Below are 20,487 nucleotides of genomic sequence, written 5' to 3'. Positions count from 1 at the left end.
TCATGCATCTAAATAAAACATTGTATATCGTTGATAGCAATCTTCCCAATCAGGTAGCATTAAATTAAATTTTGGTTTAATGTTCATATCGTTATCATATTCTATCCAAAGATTATGAATCTGTCTGCTCTCTTTATGTTAACCGAATTGAGCTCCTATCGGGAGATAATGCAGTAAACAAACCTAAGTTGTAGATTACATTAGATCTACTGCAACTATTCCCAAACCTGTCCTAGGGGAACCTCAGCCTGTCAGATGTTTCAGGATAGAGCAACAAAAATGAAAAAAGAGGGGAGGTCCAACCTTGTCTGCAGAAAAAACCACCAACCGGGAACAAACAAAACAAAACTGCAGATGTGTACAAGATGCAGGCAAAATTCATTGTGACAAATTAAAAATCTATATATATATAAAACCCTTTTACCAATCGAGGGACCCGACACGGTCCGTGTTTCGGACAAACCTTCGTCAGGGGTCCATGGTAAAGAAGGAATAAGAAATATGCCACAAAAAATGTAAAGTGACAACAAAATATCTAGTTCGCTGAGAATCACCAACACCAGTAAAGCGTCTCAAAAGATTTTGAGACGCTTTACTGGTGTTGGCGATATTTTGTTGTCACTTTACATTTTTTGTGGCATATTTCTTATTCCTTCTTTACCATGGACCCCTGACGAAGGTTTGTCCGAAACACGGACCGTGTCGGGTCCCTCGATTGGTAAAAGGGTTTTATATATATTTAGATTTTTAATTTGTCACAATAAATTTTGCCTGCATCTTGTACACATCTGCAGTTTTGTTTTGTTTGTTCCCGGTAGGTGTTTCAGGATACCCATAATGAGGCAGTGAGTATTTATTGTATATCTCATGCAAATCTAAATGGCTGGGGCTCCTCCAAGATCTGCTTGAGAATTACTAGTTTACTGCAACAATATTTCATAATATTACCCAGTCTGCTAAATCAACTGCAGGGGTTTAAAATCTATATTACCTGCTGAATTTGTGTTTTTACATGGGAGGCAATAGCATAGAACCTAATACCAGATTAAATCATTTGAAGCAACCTTGAACTTTATATACAAATTTTATTTTCTGCTCACATATTTGGCTATAAATATTAAACTACGCTATGGATTAAATTCTCAGTAAACTTTTCACACAGGTAAAATAGTTTTATTCATTTTATTTATATATGTCAAAATACATTTTTTCCCAAAATAATGGGCTTTGTAAATTAGGCTCCATGAAGATAAAAGGTCAGCTCAAGACTACCAATAAAAACATAGCACAGTAGCCGTTTCGATATAAAGAATAAATAACCTAAATATAAAACACTAAAATATTAGAAACACGTGTTTAATCATTCTTCACAGGCATCCAAACTTTATCAAATATAGCCCATAATTCACGGTCTCACTACAGCTCTACGCTGCAACCATTCACGTGGAGTCAAGTCTGCCGAATATTTTGTGCAAGGACATGACAAAGTCCTCTCGCCACAGACCCACTTCTACACACCAAATTAGGAGAACCAAAAAAACATAGATCCAACTTTCAATGTACCTTTTAAAATCAAGAATCCTGAGGCTGGTAGCAAAGAGTGGGACCTCATACCTTCAGAAACCAAATAACAGAAAGAGGCCAAAAAAAAAAAAAAAATAACCCAAAAATAAAACAAAGTAGGCAGTAGATCACCATGACCTTTTTAAATGAAGGGGTACAAATTCACATTAAACGTAGTATACAATATAATCAATAATACAACAATTACTGCAAGCTTTTCACCATTCAGTGGTTTTCGTGTGACAGTCTAAAAGGTACCAGTAAGATGTCACAGATGGTATGATTTAGTGACACATCTAAAAGCTGTTTAGTTTAGCAAAAGCAATCTTCACTTAAGAGTCTATCTATCTGTGTGTGCGTGTGTGCGTATAGGGGTATAAGAGGCACCTACCGATACTTACAATACAATCAAAATTGGCCAAACCAGCTGCCTCTACATATGACAGTAAGGGGGCATTTAACTGTTCAGAGGAGTTTAAGGGACTAGGTTTTCTAACAATTCAGCGACATTCCTCTAGCTAGCACGATTTAGGACTGCACTCAGATAAATTGGTGAACTGTGATAAGGTTGCATAATTATAACTGCTTTAACAATGAAAAAATGGGGAGAAAAACCCAGTACTCTATATAGTTTTTGTCTTTTTAAAGACAGGGCTCCACGTAGAGGGTATTTAAGATATTACAGCATAAAAATGAATGAATTTTGCTAGTACACCAGCAGGAATTGGTTCAATCTGCAATCGATAGACATTTGCAAGAGAGGATTTTCAAGCATGCCACATCATAGTGTAAAAATAAAAAAACAAAATGGTAATATATATATATCTGCACAGATACATATATTATTCCTTTATATACATACATATACATAGACACATATATACACACAGTATCACTCAGTACCTGCTAAAATGAAAGTGAAGATTACTTTATCTACTGGCTTGTACTATAAATCTTCCTGAAAACAAGGCAGAAAAGGTGTAAAGCAACTCTAGTTTTAAATTACTTTAAAGCATTTTGTTGGAAACAAATGCAATATTGCACAAATAATAAAAGCAAATGTTTCAAAAATATCCGACTAGACAGCTCCGGCTTGCTACAGCGAGATGTCATTTTAGTAGATACATGGTTTCTGCACACTGGAAAGCTGGGAACACTGTACAAGAACAATAAAATTACCTGGCACGTGGGCAGTTAAAGAAGATCACAACCCAATCAGAAGGAAAAAATGAAGCGAGTTAAAAAAACAACAAAAACAACAAAAAAAAACCCACAAAAAAAATTCTCTCAGCAAAGAAACTGTGGCACAACAAAAACCTTTATCAGGTAACTGTCTTCTGTGAGAGTTGAAAACTTCACTTTTTTTAATGCAAAAAAAAGTGTTTTATGTACAACTAAGGCTTACTGGTTTAATATCAGAGGCATCTGTGGCCCTGAATACTTTCCTTATACACTGGACCTGTAAACACGATATCTCTGTCATTTTCTCTTCTCACCAGGTGCATGTTAACATGACACCACCACACGTAGGTAAGTAAGTGTGTTTGGCAGGATATCTGAAAACCCCAGTCTCCAAGGAATCTCCCAGAGACCACGACTGGAGTCTCTCTGTATGTGCATCGCCATTCCTTCCTACTGCAGTAAACCTATTTAGAAAGTTTGCTTATAACTCGGATCAAGGCTCCATTTTCATCTTTTAGCCTCTGATTATCTGCTTTCAGGTCTGGTAACATCTGTCAAAAAAGAAAAGAAAATAAATTAGTCTTTAAAAAATGAAAATTTAAAAAGGCTTAATTTCCTATGGCATTTAAAAAAAAAATCTACTATACACCCTCATTCCTACAAATAAGTCCACTTCATTTCTGCATTTCCTTTGTATTCTATGGACATTTATCATATATGTTGGGTAAATGTTCAACTGTGCTGGTTTAATGTGCACATTACATTTTCAAATTTATCTAATTATAAATGTACTTTCAGTGTAAAAAGACGTCTAATCATTACAAAAAGTTATCAATGGTCCCCAAATCTTTTTAAAATTATTATAATTTTCTTTTTGTATGGCAATTGTTCTTTCCATTTTGTATATATATGGCAGAACGAATTCCACCAGAAGGTGTAATTAAGTCTAGTATAATTTTTCCAATTCTTGGTGATATGTTGAATGGCGACTCTGTCATTATCAATAAAAGTTTGTTATGGAAAGAATAATTGCCATACAAAAAGGGAACTATAATAATTTCAAAAAGATTTGGGGGCCATTGATAACATATTGTAATGATTAGACACATTTTTTGCACAAAAGTAGGATATAAGAATGGGAAGGGGGGATGTATAGATATAACTGATTCTGCAATATCTTTGAATATAATATATGTATAATATGATTGAATTATATTGGTGAAAAGGGAGGGTGGGAAAGGGTCTTAAATTTATATATTTACGTTGATAATAAGAAAGATTTTCAAGTGTTCTATATGAATCAATTGATTTATTTATTGTACACTTGTTGTGAGATATAAAAATGAATAAAGATTTTGAAAAAAAAAGTTTGTTATTAGGGGAAAGGGGGTATATAGCTATATTAAGGATTTAATCAATAAGTATGAATGTAATATTTATATGTTATTATTTAATTACAATATCTGTGGGATGGGGGTGGTGGAGGGAGTAAAGTTATTTTTTTAAGATAATAGGAAAAATTCAAGTGATGTATAAATTAAATTGATGTAATATTGTTTACTTGATGTATGATGAAAAAATGAATAAAGAATTGGGGGAAAAAACTCAAATTTATCTCATTGCTTTATTGTGTACGTTGCTGACATTTAGTCATTTTACTATTATGCTTTTAATGCAACACAGGTATTTCAAGCTATCAGAGAGTACATAAACATTTAAAGCTTAGTTACTTATTATGATTTACTGAAGTAAGCGATTGTTCTACTTCACGCTAGGCATGGCCATTAAATGCCACTTGTTGAAGCTTCACTGACCATGGTGTCCAGCCATTCAGTGAGAAGCAGCAGCACCAAAGCGTGCTCCTGCTCGTTACTACTGGAACTCGCAGCAGCGACCAACTAGGTTAGCAACGGGGCAGGAGCGTGGAAAGCTCACTCCTGCCCGCTACACCTCTGAACCACCAGCGGCAGAGGAGGTAAAGACGGATAGGGCAAGGAGGGGGGACAGGGTGCAGAGCCTGGCGGCCCAGCAGAGGCCTGCAATAAGTCTGGGAGGGGGCAGGAGTAATGATAGACAGATGTTGCACAATGCAGTCCCAAATCAACAAGACAACCCAGAAAGCTTTTCTAACCATGAGAAATCTACGTAAAATCAGAAAATTCTTCAACCCAGCACAATTCAGACTAATTGTCCAATCCCTAGTCTTAGGTTTGCTGGACTATTGCAACTCCCTCTATCTACCTTGTCCAACCATCATGATAAAACAACTTCAGACCATACAAAACATCGCCCTCAGACTGATCTACCCCCTGAGAAAATATGATCACATTACAACCGCCTTCATAGACTCTCACTGGCTACCCATACAAGCGCGAATTGAATTCAAATTCTACTGCCTATTATTCAAGGCGTTAAACGGCTCCTCCCCCTCCTACCTAAACAGCCGCCTAAACCAGATCTTCACCTCAAGACACAGAAGAACTCCGAACCCTTTTGCCTTCCCCCCACTCAAAGGCACACAGCGCAAGAAAATGTTTGACAACCTTCTAGCAACACAAGCAGCAAAACTCAACCATACCATCTCCAACCTGCTGACAATGGACGACTACAAAACCTTCCGAAAAGAAATCAAAACCCTACTCTTCAAAAAATTCATCCAAAAATCTTAACCCTCATCACCATATCATCACCATACCTCCAGATAATTACCCCCTAAAAAAAACAACCCCCAAAACACCTACCAAGTAAACAGATCCCTGAAATGTAAAGTAATCTTACCTACTCTAACTGTAATCTATTTATTTAAATCACTAGTTCTGCATTTTCAATTTACCTCCAACTTGGAAGTTCCCCTCGGAATCTATCCAGCTATCTCTCCTCTGTTATAAAAAAAAAAAAAAATGTATCTTCACTGGAAAATGTCCAGTCAAATCTTTTGTAATCTGCCTTGAACTGCAAGGTATAGGTGGAATAGAAATCCGTAATGTAATGTAATATAAACCGGGACTCTCATTTTTTGGCCCCCAAATTCCAGTTGTGTGAAGAAATATTTTCTCCAGTTTGTTTTAAATCCACTACTTAGTAGCTTCATTGCATGTCCCCTAGTCCTAATATTTTTGGAAAGGGTGAACAAGCCTTTCAAATCTATCCTTTCCACTCCACTCATCATTTTATAGACCTCTATCATATCACCTCTGAGCCATAAGAACATAAGAATTGCCATCTCCGGATCAGACCCTGGGTCCATCAAGTCCGGTGATCCGCACACGATGAGGCCCCGCCGGGTGTACCCTGGCATAGTTTTAGTCCCCATATCACTGTATGCTTCTCAAGGGAGATGTGCATCTAGTTTACCCTTAAATCCTAGAATGGTGGTTTCTGCAATTTTTTCATCTTTTCTCCAAGCTGAAGAGCCCTATCCGCTTTACCAGAGAGAATTGTCAACTAGAAGAGACATAAGATTCCAACAGCAATAATAGTTTCTGTGATGCAGAATCATGGAGCTATCCACATGAGCTAACAGCTGCGAAAAGACAATTTTCTCAGTCAGTTTGGAAAGAAAGTAAAGGTTTGAGACTGGACGAAAGCTGGTTGGCTCTTGAGGGTTCAAAGTAGATTTTTTCAAGACGGAGCAAACTACAGCTGCTTTTTATTCCATACTGGGCTCCAAATGTCACTCACTTGTGACTTGTCTATTTTGCTTTTTGGGAGCTCCCTGCTCTCAGCACCATGCATCAACAAGAACATATGTCCATGCATCTTTGATTTGTATTAGGGGACAGGTGTGGAGCATTGAGCAAAGACAAAAAAAATGCCTTGCTTTCATCTGGTAGGATGGGACTAGAGCATATGCCCTCTCCTTGGCACCTTTGGTGCTCGACTTCCAAGAGGAGAAATGGTACTTCAATTCCAAAGCACAATCCGTGTCTGATGCAGCTTCAGGGTCCTTTGATGTAAAAGACTCCAGTGTCAATGAATTGCATTTCTGTGAACTGAAAGTCTTTATACCCCTGTTTTCTATTATGAAAATCAAAACACTAAAAATTGGTACAGGAATGATATGATCCCCGTACAATTCTTAACCATCGATGGTATGAGTAAATGCACTACCAGTTAAATCCTAGGAAAATTCAATCAAGGAAAAGGCACTATTCAGTACGAGCCTGCAGGAACCCTTAAGAAGACCAATGGCTCCAGGCAGGTATTTATTGAGTGACAAGCACTTTAGATTGAAATCTAAATAAATCCAGCCCCGTACATCATCATGCCACTTATAAAATGTAATAAATAAACTGGTACAATAATCAAGTGCATGAACGCCACCAAAGAGGTACCAGAAGGGGAAAATATCAACATACCTCTTTGGTGGCGTTCATGCACTTGATTATTGTACCAGTTTATTTATTACATTTTATAAGTGGCATGATGATGTACGGGGCAGGATTTATTTAGATTTCAATCTAAAGTGCTTGTCACTCAATAAATACCTGCCTGGAATCATTGGTCTTCTTAAGGGTTCCTGCAGGCTCGTACTGAATAGTGCCTTTTCCTTGATTGAATTTTCCTAGGATTTAACTGGTAGTGCATTTACTCATACCATCGATGGTTAAGAATTGTACGCGGATCATATCATTCCTGTACCAATTTTTAGTGTTTTGATTTACATTTTGTGTAATGGTACATACTTAGGTTTTTGTTGGCTGTTCTATTATGAAAACCATGCCACGGCCGGTGATCATTCCTAGCGCACATACATAACACATCTAAATCCCATAGCACATAGATGTAGCAGGTGCATTTCTTGAAGCTGTTTGTCCTCTCCCCTTTTTAAACAAAATCAAGAAACTTAATAAGGCTAATACTAATCCTTTCTACTGCACTACAATACATAAGCAGGCTATACAACAAAACACTGAGAAGCAATTGGATACACTGATATTAATGGAAGAATGTGGTTATGAAAAAAACTCACACTGCAGCAATATACCTAACCAATGAAACCAACCAGAAATGCATGTTTGAAAATGCACACATCACATCACATATCAGACCCACAATAGTCCTCAAGTGAATAATGTACTCCTTGGGCTCTGCAGAAAAATAACTATGGAAAATACTAAGCAACCACCAAGTTGCAGGGATGTTCCACAAATGTGCAGTAGATTATGGCAGAATATGTCACTTTGACTTTGCCCAGTTACATCACAGCCATGTGTGAGCACTGCAATTCCTACCTGTCCTTGGAAGAAAAAAATATGCTGTGCATCATTTCATTCACTGATACTAAAAGGTATGCAATAAGTTTTCCACCTTGCAAATGCTTCTAAAGCTTTAAGGATATTTGGATAGTTGCAGTGGTGTTCAATAATATCTTTAGAAGAACTGCTAAATTGTCATAAAATCCTTAAGCTGATAGCTTACTTTTTTTTTTTTTTTAAGTTTTACGTTTTTGAATATGCAGTAATAGAAAGCACGCTCTCGTTGGCGAGAACGGCTTTCAGGTAGTGAGTCTCTTCCTCCAGCTCCTTCACCCATCTGTCCAGCTGCCGGTTCTCATCCTTCAGTTCCTGGTTCTCCGGCGCCAAACAGTTCACTCTCGTCTCCAACCCCATCACATACTCTTCCTTTTTCAAGCGGTTGAGTCTGGCGGCCACCGCGTTTTTATTTATTTTGGCTCCGGCAGCAGCCGTCGCCCCCACGCTGCCCCCCCAAAAAATATGCAGTAATAATTTAAATACAAAATTTTAAATCTTTAAAAAATTTTCACTGAAGCACTTCTTTTTTTACGGCTTCAGTTATATCTTTCGCTTAATCGGCTAGGGACATCTAAACTAAACTAAATCTTAAGCTTATATACCGCATCTTCTCTATAAGGATAGAGCTCAGCATAGTTTACAAGAGTTTTGAAGAGAATTAGTGATTGTATAGAGAGCAGCGGAATTTACATGTTTCGCCGTACCGGCTTTTTCAAGGCAGTTCCCCCAAAAGAAGTGAAAAAATAAGCTCATATTCCCACTATGGCGAAACATGTCAGCAGACATCCTCAGCTGACTAAACAGAAGATATAACTCAAGCCGTAAAAAAGATAAGTGCTTCAGTGAAAATTCTTTAAATATTTAAAATTTTGTATTTAAATTATTACTGCATATTTAAAAACATAAAAGTAAAAAAAGTAAGCTATCAGCTTAAGGATTTTATGACAATTTAGCAGTTCTTCTAAAGCAGGGGTAGGGAACTCCAGACCTTGAGAGCTGTATCCCAGTTGGGTTTTCAGGATTTCCCCAATGAATATGCATGAGATCTATGTGCATGCACTGCTTTTGATGCATATTCATTGGGGAAATCCTGAAAACCCGACTGGATTGCGGCCCTCAAGGAGGGACTTAGAGATCCCTGCTTTATAGGGAGGTTGTATTGAAGTTCAAAAGTTTTTGGTTCACTGCATGTCTCAACTCAGCTTTTAGCTGATTTTTCTGTGATGTCCTAAACAAGATGCTCAAGCCTGTATGATCATGACGGGAGGGAGGAGGGTGGGGGAAGGAAATGGAATGGGAACTTGATTTAGGGATTTCATGAATAGTTTTATTAAGGTTTTATTTTACTTGTATATCAGGTGGGAATAATAGAATTGTACGTTGAAGTCTGTAAGTTCCATTGTGTTTATTTTTAAGTATCCATATTTGTGAATCATTTGTTGCACAATTGTAGTTGAAAAACTTAAAGAATTATTAAAAAAAAAAAAAAAAAAAAAGACAGGAGTTCAATCTAACCAACATGTGGAGTCTATCAGCTAAAGTCTCCAACAATTCCTCAAGAAGATGTCCTTTTCTATTTTTAATCGAGTCCTTTGCTTGATGAATGTGATTTATGCATTTTATACCGCTTGGATCCTTTTAGGTCATTATGAGATATATAAAGTTTTTAATAAACAAACAAACAAAATTGAACTCTTGTAAATTCAATTGACCAAAATAATGCTGGGCCCAAAACTGCATGAAAGTCATGTGCACTTACTTTAAGCTCTTCCTCCATTTCCGATATCCGTCTTTCCAGCGCCCTTTTTTCCTGAATCATAAAGAGAAGTTTGGTGAGTTTTAATAAAATGAAAGCCAAATAGAAGTGGCCCTTTCACTAAAAGTGCATGTTTTAATGAGAGACTTTCCTGTGCACTAAGCCTAGGTTTAACAGGGCACTTTGTTTTTTTTTACAGGTTGTTCGCTATATTCTCATTAGTGTACAGTACCTGCAAAAACCAACACCTGCTTTGGGAAAAGGCATGATATAAATAAACCAGGGGTCTCAAAGTCCCTCCTCGAGGGCCGCAATCCAGTCGGGTTTTCAGGATTTCCCCAATGAATATGCATGAGATCTATGTGCATGCACTGCTTTCAATGCATATTCATTGGGGAAAGCCTGAAAACCTGACTGGATTGCAGCCCTCAAGGAGGGACTTTGAGATCCCTGAAATAAACCATAAACCCTGGAGCTATTAGTGCCTCATTTTTAGGCACTAAGGGTTCCTTTGTTAATCGTGTGATATCCAGTTAGTGCATCTAATATAATAAAACGGTAAGCCGCGCATGCGCACTTCCTATGCGTGCGTCCGTTTTCCGTGAGCTGTAGCTAGGAAGTGCGCATGCGCGGCTTACGGTCTGGCCTCGTGGCCAGAGTGCGTATGCGGTGGACAGATCGTGAAAGCACAGCACAGCCGGCAACTCCCCCCCTCCCACCCTCACTCACTGCCAAAACCACCACCTCCTCCTTCTCGCCGGCTCACCCGCTTTTAAATGAAGATAAAAGCGCTGCACTGCGCTAACGCTGGCTTTGCTGTCTTCTGTCCACTGCGGCCCGCCCTCTCTGACTACTTCCTGTTTCCGCTAGGGTTGGCCGCAGTGGATAGAAGACGCCGAAGCCAGCGGCTGTAGCCGCCGATCTCCGTTCCTCCGGGGTATGGGGGGGTCTGGGAGGAAAGGGATCGCGGCCACTCAGCGCCCCCGCCGAGGAGCCCAGCAACTTTCCGGTGCCCGGGACCTGAGTCATTTGCCGTCCCCCCTCTTCCCTTACCACGGGCCCGACTGGCGATTTAAGCAGCGTGTGCAGCAGTCTTCACACGCTGCTTCGGGCCCTTCTACTGCCCTGATTTGCTCCGGACTTGTCAGAGTAAATCAGGGCAGTAGAAGGACCCGAAGCAGCATGTGAAGACTGCTGCACACGCTGCTTGAATCGCCATGTGTAGTCGGGCCCGCGGGAAGGGAAGGGAAGGGGGGGCGGCGGCAAAGGACTTGGGACCGCGTTTGTAGTCGCGACTGTGGGAAGGGAAAGGGGGTAGAGGAAACGCTAATGCTGCTGAACAGGGAACTGGTATGGGGGGAGGGAAATGGAAGGGGGAGGGAATGCTGCTTTGCACAGACAGACAGAGGGAGGAAGGGAGACAGAAAGACAAGAAGAAAGACACAGGGGCAGATGCACAGGGAACTGGTGTGGGGGGAGGGAAATGGAGGGGGAGGGAATGCTGCTTTGGACAGACAGACAGAGGGAGGAAGGGAGACAGAAAGACAAGAAGAAAGACACAGGGGCAGGTGCACAGGGAACTGGTGTGGGGGGAGGGGGAGGGAATGCTGCTTCGGACAGACAGACAGAGGGAGAAAGGGAGACAGAAAGAAAAGAAGAAAGACACAGGGGCAGGGAGATATACAGAAAGACAAACAGACAAAGTAGGCCAGGGACAGAGACAGACAGAAAGAAAGACAGCGGGAGTCGCGTCAGGAGGGGTGCGGGATGCCGCAGAGGGAACTTTTCCAATGGGTGCAACTGGGCGGCTGTCGGGAGCCTCTGATCAGGGGCAGAGCAAGGTAAGTGTATCATAGGGATAAGAAGGAGGAGGGGGGGAGAAAAAGGAAGGGACGCCTACTGCTGGACAGGGGGAGAAGGAGAGAGGTGCTGATGGACAGGGGGGGTGTGAAGAAAAAGGAACGGAGGCCTAATGTTGGACAGGGGGAGAAGGAAGGTGCTGCTGGACAGGGGGGAGGTAAAACAAAGGAAGATGGGCTGCTGCTGCATAAGGAGAGCTGTGAAGGGGTGGTGGTGGACACAGGGGAGGTAAAAGGAAGGGAGAATGGACAGGGGGAGCAGGCAAGGGGTGGTGATGGACAGCCAAGGAAAAAGAAAGACAGAAAGAAAGAAAGAAAGCGGCTAAGGAGAGAGAGAGAGAGAGAAAGAAATAAATAAAGAGAGACACACACACATATATTCTAGCACCCATTAATGTAACGGGCTATAAGACTAGTGTAATCATAACACGTTAGCTGGATAATGCAGGAATGTTCACTCCACCCATGACACGCCCCCCTCCTAAAATTATTTCCCCCCAAAAAGAGAATGTGGGACAATGCTTGATAAAAGGCAAAATGCGTTTAATACGTTTTGTGGAAGCCTGTTGGCGAAACTGTGTGTTAAGGGCTTAATGCCCTTCAGTAAAAGGCCCCATAAACGATGTTTAGAACTGTGAACAGGGCTTTTTACAAAGTAAAGTTACACACATTTGAACAGAGGATTCATAATGCCAGTGAATATGCAAAAAGCTATTTAATTTACATCAATACAAATTTATAAAGTTTCCACAAACACATATTTCCTTGCTGGTTTATGGAAAGCCTTGGGTTTTACTTTTAAAGGAACTTCATCTTTATAAAACATTTCAGCTTTCTATGCACAAACACCCATTACCAAAAGCATGGATGCATAAGTGAAATACAAGCAGCAGCTTAATACGTTAAGGCAGGAACACTGTCAAAAAGCAACCGTCTTACTTAAAAAAGCCTGCGTTTTGCCCTTACCAAGTGAGAACTCTTAAACATAGAAACATAGAAGATGACGGCAGAAAAGGGCTACAGCCCATCAAGTCTGCCCACTCTGCTTACCCACCCCCTGTCTATGCCCTAATGACCCAATTTCCTTATCTTGACCCTCGTAGGGATCCCACATGGGTATCCTATTTATTCTTAAAGTCTGGCACGCTGTCTGCCTCGATCACCTGCACTGGAAGCTTGTTCCAATGATCAACCACTTTTTCTGTAAAGAAATACTTTCTGGTGTTGCCATGAAATTTTCCGCCCCTGAGTTTGAGCGGGTGCCCTCTTGTGGCCGAGGGTCCCTTGAGAAAGAAAATATCATCTTCCACTTCGACACGTCCCGTGAGGCACTTAAATGTTTCAATCATGTCTCCCCTCTCCCTACGTTCCTCGAGAGTGTAGAGTTGCAATTTGTTCAGTCTCTCTTCGTACGAGAGACCCTTGAACCCAGAGATTATCCTGGTGGCCGTCCGCTGAATCGATTCAATTCTGCACACATCTTTACTGTAATGTGGCCTCCAGAATTGCACACAGTACTCCAGATGAGGTCTCACCATGGCCCTGTACAACGGCATTATGACTTCAGGCTTTCGGCTGATGAAACTTCTATTGATACAACCCAATATCTGCCTTGCCTTAGATGAAGCCTTCTTATGCATCATTTCTAATTGATTCTTGTACTGGTTAAACAAAACGAGTTGCTACTGATGCTACTGCCATGTTCACAGGTGTGAAATGCAAAAACAGCATTAATATAGCTCTCTGTCAACTCAACAGCTGTTTGCAGTGGCGAGACACATCTTTAAACAAAATGATAGGCAGCATTACGTAACAACTGTGCTAAAAACTTGTGTTAGATCAATGTTTCTTAACTCGGTTCTGGAGTACCCCCTTGCCCGTCAGGTTTTTCAGGATATCCACACTGAATTTGTATAAACTTGATTTGCATACATTGCCTTCTTTATATGCAAATGTCTTTCATGCATATCATTGTGGATATCTTGAAAACCTGACTTTTAGGAAATTATCCAAAGCTTTTTAAAACCCCACTAAGATAATGGATCTCACCACATTCTCTGGCAACAAATTTCAGAGTTTAATTATATGTTGTGTGAAGAAATATTTCCCCTAGTCCTAGTATGTTTGGAAAGAGTAAACAAGCGATTCACATCTGTAATTGCTAAACATTTCCTTTAAATGAGAAGATTCTGAGACCTTTTAGGTTATTATACATTTCAATTATTTCTCAGATCACAGAACTTACCCTTTTCTCCATTTCCAACAGCGACCTATCAGCAAACCTTTCCTGCCTCTGAAATATACAAGTGATAAAATTGGACACCTGGATTAAACAAGCCCTTTGACATTTCAGTACATCAGAAACATGATGGCACACATCCGGTATGGCCTTTCCATCCAGCCTGCTCAAACATGTGAAATGAGAGATCCTAGATCCAAATAAACTTAAGTGGAAGCTTAGTTATGCCTCTTGCATGTGACATGAACACAAACAGCTAAAGCAGCTTAGTATTTGAGAGAATGAAGGAATAGTTTTTCTGCAAATAGCACATGTTTTATGGTATGTGTGAAAGGTAAGGATAGCTGTCTGCAAATAGTAAGTCACAAACAACTTCCATGACAGTTTTCTGGCAGATTATTAGTAGGGTGGTTTGCTGCTACCTTCCCCATCCGCCTCCTCCCCACCCAGCTAAGGCCAGGTACTCATTTACTACCAAACATGGACGGATGACTTGAGTTGGCCAGATGCTGGCTAGCTGACAAAAATCCCAGTGCAGGATTTAAACTCAAGCCATGGTAGGGGTTACTAGATGTCTGAATTTCCACAGACACGTCCTCCCTTTTGAGGACATGTCCGGGGATCCGGACGGCGTTTCAAAACCCGGCACTTTGTCCAGGTTTTGAAAATAAATTGTGACGGGAGGGGTCATCTGCACATGCAATGCGGTGACATCATGCGCACATGTCATCGCGTCGCATTCGCACGGATGCCTTTCTGCCCAACAAACAGGCAGCTGGGGGGGGAGGGGGCTGGGACATAAATGGGATGGGTGAAACTGGGTAGGTCTGGGAGGTCTGGATTTTACAAACGTAAAATCTGGTAACCCTGGGCAACAAAACACAGATGAATCCTTATGGTCTGGGGATTAATTTACTCTAGTCCTCTGCTACTCATTGTATTGATGCTGAACTGTTTGGTCTGGACACTATTTTTTTTTACATAAGATATAGCTTATGAGTTTAAGATTTTGCTGGTCCCTTATCATCTGCGTGTCAATGGCCTTGAAAGCTCTCATCGTTCTCAATGGGAACCAACCCAGTTCAAACCAGTCACTAACTACCACACTTCATCCTAGATATAAGCACCAAGCACAAGGTTGTATTTATGTGCTTGTAGAAAGTTAAATATACAGACTCAATTGCATTGTAACAGATGTTCCCGTGGATAGTAGGATAAAATCAGCCACACAAGTGGATGAAGACGCTGACGCAGAGCATTTCCTAGAGAACTCTGCATGCCAAGCTTTTTCAGACAACTTCCTACACAGCTGCTGTGGGTGAGGCCCCCTCACTCCCATATAGTGGCTTAAGACGGTCAGTTTCATGGAAGGGGAAGAGTATGTGTGGTTCATTATCCTGTTGTACTCAGAAACAACTAATACAGGTAAGCAACTTTGGTTGATCTTGCTTGTTCTTTGGGGGGAGAACCCAAATCACCCATGAAGAAATCCCAAGCTAATTTATTTTCCAACTAAAAAATTGGGGATAACGAACAGCAATAAGGCAATCATTAGGTAGACAAAATGAATTTTGTTGAGTGACAACTCATTAAAGAAAAATAGTCAATCACCCCCCCCCCCCCACACCTTTCTTTTTAAAGTCAGTTCAAAATGTAAAAAAAAAGACTAGTGATTGGGAGGAGGAATTGGATTCTATCCAGGCTAGCTAAGCTTGCTATGGCTTGAAGAATCCTATCTAGTATAATAGGATGTACAGGCCTGCAAATCTCCTGAATGGAGGCCATGAACCGTGTCACATAGGCATTAGATGTTTCCATGGCTTCAGCCTACATGATATGGATATTAGTATGGCAGCAGTCAAAAAAGCTGGACTCTCCTTGCTACTATTTGACTGCAGCACCTTTATTCAGCTAAGTAACTGGAGGGACAATTGACTAATTTTTTCATTCTCTGTTCAGGTTAGTGGGTTAGGCATTCGGGGCATTGCAGAAGTGAACTTTTTGTCTTTCACTTTTATATATATTTATTTATTGCACATTGTTTGCACTTGACTTGCACTTTAAAGCACACAGGAGCGCCCAGGTGATGGTGTGCGGCTGGCAGTTGAGTGGTAATCTCTGCTCAGTGTTTGCTGGCTTTGCTATTCTAAGCACCAGAGCTGCTCTTTGAGTGGCTCTTTAAAGCTTTCAAACTCATGCTGAGGATGCTTCTTATCTTAAAAATTTAGATTTGAAATTTATATATTTTTGGTGGAGTCTAGGGAGTTTACTTTCCTGCAATGTCCTAGGGCATGCCGAACTTATATTTTGGTGTCTTTTAAGGATATTTTCTCTTGGGCTTTTGCTATAGTAGTTAAAAAAGAGCATACAGAATGTTAGTATTTTATTCTCTACACTTCTCCCTCCATATTCGCGGTTTCAGCATGCACGACTTTGATTATTTGCGATTTTTAACGTGCTGGCTCCTCCCCCTCAATTACACCATCCATGGCCAATTTATAGAACTGCCTATTTTTTTTTTCTGTGCGTAAGTGCAAACACGGACACTGTTGAATGGGTTCCAGAGGCTTATGACCCCCAAATCAAGTAAAGGGGTGCAAAGAGGGCAGGGAATAACCTTACATACCTGCCATTGCAAAGGGGTGGGCTAAAGACTCATTTCCACCTGGCCTAGTGCAACCAACTAACCAACTTTCTCATATGTTATTTGCGATTTTATCATATTCGAGGGTTTTTAACAGAAAACCACGAACATATGAGAAAGTTATTCACGTTTTTTCTGTATTCGCAGATCAGTTCATCCCCAATCACCACGAATACAGAGGGAGAAGTGTATTCCTTTCCTAATTATCATCTTATTTTAAGGAACTTATTACCTACTTCTTTGAAAAATGGCCCTTGCTTAACACATGCTGCCTTAGAAAAAAAAAAAAAAAAAGAATGCTGTCTTTAATTTCTAGGGGGGGGGGGGGGTTGTCCTTATTCACTTTTTGTTCTTAATATACTCTTTGTAAGATTTTGTAACTTTTTTTTGTAAACCGCTTTGAATCTAACAGGAGAAATAGTGGTATATAAGACACTATTTGCATTAGCCTTCTTAGTTAATTTCTATAATAGGGATTTAACACAGGAAGAATTATTGCCTTTTTGGACACCAGCGAATGCACCAATTTTGTTAATGAAGCATTAATTATTCAAGTAACATTCAGCAAATAATTTGTAAGTACCTTCAGTATCCAAAAAGAGCAGGCAGATTTCAGCTGGGAAAACAGATCAGAAATGTCCTTCATCATCAAACAAGGTGTGATTCCAACAGCCCCTCCCCCCACCCACAGGCCAGCATCTCTATACCTTCCTCCCCAGCTCCCCTCTCCCCTCTCGCCTAGTGCCTATTTTATCTTCAGGAGCCAGCCACACCACAATGAAGAATCTTCAGAGACCTGCTGTGGGGCCTTCCTTCTGTCGAGTTCCACCTTGATTCAACTTCCCATGTCATTCTCTAATTGCCATCATAGGATACAGTTCAAGTGTGCATGTGTGGTTTTCAAACTCCTTTATGGAATATTTGGCTCTTTGATTCCCCTTAGTGGGAATTCCTTTAGATCCTGCTATTCAATAATTACAATTCACAAATTAGCATTTCTTTCTCTGAAAGGTATTAAATGCACTGGGAAGCTTAGTAAATCGTTTACTTTTAAATTGGTGAGAATTTGGAATGGACTTCCAGATTCTCTAAGACTGGTAGATCAATTATTTCAATTTCAAAAAAGTTTAAAAACCTGGTTGTTTTCACAATAATTAATTTGATTTTAGCTGTCGTATAGTAATTTTAATCAATTCAACATACTTTTTTCTAACTTTTTCCATCCATCTAATCTAACCAATTTCTGTTTTTATCCCACAGTTTTTACTTATGTTTTATTTTTTAACTAACTTTAAACCGAGTCAAGCTCCTTAGGGAGTAGATTCGGTATATAAAATGAAGATCCGATTAGATTAGATCAAACCAGTCAAACGTTCACACCTTTGTCAAACCCACTCAGTCAGCACACATTTTTTTGCCCTGTCCAATGATTTTTCTGGTTTTCATTAATTTCTGGTCATCAGACTCACTGTAAAACTTCAACAACTGTATCTGTTTCTGGCTGGTTTTTCCACTCCATATTCTTCAGTCAGCTGTTGTAGACACACCATCAAGCTTCAACATCCCAACTTTCTGTGCTATTGACAGGAATAAATGCTTCCTTATCTGCTTCTCATTGCCACCCAGAATGGAATCTACAGCTCTCTACTTTCCAGCCCTCTGATCTGAATTGCATAGAGATCAGTATGTGTCACGTTGTTGAAATTAACTACTTCTGGTTCGCGTTAAATTTCAGTTTTTGGAATTTTGGCTAAAGGATCTTGTATCTGTACTATATGTTTGTGTTCATGTATATATAAAATAAAAACAATAAAAATCCTAACAAATCTTAAAACGAACCACATCCCCAACCAGCAGTCCGAAAAACTGTTTCATAAAGATGTAACATGAGCACAAATACGTACACTTTGGTCCCTAAATTCGGAATAATTTGTAGTTATTTTAAGGACAGATTGTTGCAATTCAGTTTAAAGAACTACTTCAATCAAGTCTGGACATAATTAGGACATATGCAGATTATGGTAACCAGTTTCTTGTTGACCAAAAAGTCTCAACTGATGGAAGAAAAACTGTCAGTCAGTCAGTCAGCCAATGGATAATTATTAATCTAACCAAGCAATCAGACTCTATATAGAATATTTTCTAAAGGAGAAAACAGATGATGTTTTCTATGGACAAGGTATCTAGAGATGCAAAGTGATGGCAGGGTAGAAAATCCCACACATGCCAAGATGACTATTTTTGGCTTGTCCAGAGCTCTCCATATGACATCACCCATTCATTTTGTTGACGGCTACTGCTGATCAGAGAATCTTACTTGTAATAGCAGTATATTCCAATTTAAAAATTTAAGCATTTTAAAATAAGATGATAATTAGGACATCATGTATATTCCAATTTAAAAATTTAAGCATGTTATTTCAAACAGTACTTTCCTACCTATTTAATAGATGAAAATGTGATTTCTTAATGAAGCTATATTGAAGGAGTGACTTAACATTTTAAGACTTACTCAGAAATAATAAGCACCAGCAGCACAAATATGACTAAGCTACCTCAGATCTCGTCCTTCCAAAACCAAAACTACAAAAAAACTCTAATCATATAGCCAAATACTGCAGGTAAACTGAGCAACTGGATAGACTGCAATTACAACCACCGGATCAGTGTTACATTTTTGCTCGAAGTATGAAGGCTTTTAAATTTGGGGCATTTGGCTACCGGATTCAGTTATTGAAGGAAGCTGGCTGTGAGGGTGGGGGTCAGTACGACTGTATATTTGGTTTTCGGATTTGTATTGTGGTGTGTTTTGTACTTTGAATTTCAATAAAAACCATAAAAAAAAAATATTACAGGTTTTTTTTTCTGTTTTTTACTGTTACTTGGAGAAATTGCAGCTTATTTGGTCAGTAAGAGTTCTATAACCCCTCCCCTTTCCCCCCAGATGCTTAATTGTCATATGTAGTTACTGTTTTTATTTTTGTTTTAAAATGTTTTTATTGATTGTAAACCATCTAGATCAGTGGTTCCCAAACCCTGTCCTGGGGGACCCCCAGCCAGTCGGGTTTTCAAGATATCCCTAATGAATATGCATGAGAGAGATTTGCATATAATAGAAGTGACAGGTATGCAAATCTCTCTCATGCATATTCATTAGGGTTATCTTGAAAACCCGACTGGCTGGGGTCCCCCAGGACAGGGTTTGGGAACCACTGATCTAGATGGATGGTATATCAAAGAAATAATAAACTTGGAACTTTCCACTCCAACAATATTCTTTTAAGTAGGCAACATGTAAGACTCCAAAGGACAAAACATCTTACAAATCTTGACACCTATTTTACATTCACTAACCTGCGTGGCTTTTTCCAACTGTAACTTGAGCTCTGTCAATTCCAGGTTTGTGTCATGTAATTGTGCTTTCAGTTTTTCGTTTTCAGCTATGATCTGCTCATAGAGCTAAAAGAAAAGAGGTAGCGATTATAAAAAGAACAGTTTAAATGAAAACTGGGATCAAATAAATTGTTTGTTAGAGAACCATGTAGCATTGTCATATGACACAATTTTATTTGGCATGTCTATGAGAGCTAAATGTCAAATATCTGCTAATAACAAGCTTTTATTGATATTAACAGGAGTTGCCATCCAACAAATAACACATAATTGGAAGGACTGTAAAAGACTGAATTATTGTTTTTGGTGGTCTTCAGTTTGTCATGTGTATAAAATGGAAAGGCTGTTCAAAAAGGTTATTATAATAAATTTAAGGATGTGTGGGGACCTTTATTAAATTATAGTAATGAATAAGTTACACTTTTCCCAATCTTAATACACATGTGGATTTGAGGGGGGGATTTCTTGTTTTTCCATTAAGAATATATAGATGATTGTCGTAAGATATTATTTTCATGTGGTATATATTAGTTGTATATGAATTTGGGAGGGGGGTGGGGGTTAAATCTTCTTGGTGTATGATATTGAAAATTTTT

The 20,487-nt window shown here is 39.6% G+C and overlaps 1 protein-coding gene across 4 annotated transcripts in view; it reads right to left on the bottom strand.

The window, feature by feature from the left end:
- Window positions 1-1,168: 1,168 nt before the first annotated feature.
- The window catches only part of PPP1R12A (protein phosphatase 1 regulatory subunit 12A), a 183,881-nt gene continuing 164,562 nt past the window's right edge, over window positions 1,169-20,487 (bottom strand). For all 4 annotated transcript variants that reach the window (XM_033951481.1, XM_033951484.1, XM_033951482.1 and 1 more), the window contains 4 exons: window positions 19,853-19,957; window positions 13,861-13,908; window positions 9,760-9,810; window positions 1,169-3,296 (listed from right to left, as the gene is read on the bottom strand). In XM_033951481.1, coding sequence (XP_033807372.1) covers window positions 3,210-3,296; window positions 9,760-9,810; window positions 13,861-13,908; window positions 19,853-19,957 — 291 coding nt within the window. In that variant the 3' untranslated portion in view covers window positions 1,169-3,209. The remainder of the gene's footprint in view (window positions 3,297-9,759; window positions 9,811-13,860; window positions 13,909-19,852; window positions 19,958-20,487) is intronic.

The sequence above is a fragment of the Geotrypetes seraphini genome, chromosome 7, assembly GCF_902459505.1.
Source record: "Geotrypetes seraphini chromosome 7, aGeoSer1.1, whole genome shotgun sequence".
In the NCBI taxonomy this organism is placed as follows: Eukaryota; Metazoa; Chordata; class Amphibia; order Gymnophiona; family Dermophiidae; genus Geotrypetes; species Geotrypetes seraphini.
This window is presented reverse-complemented; position numbering and strand designations above follow the sequence as displayed.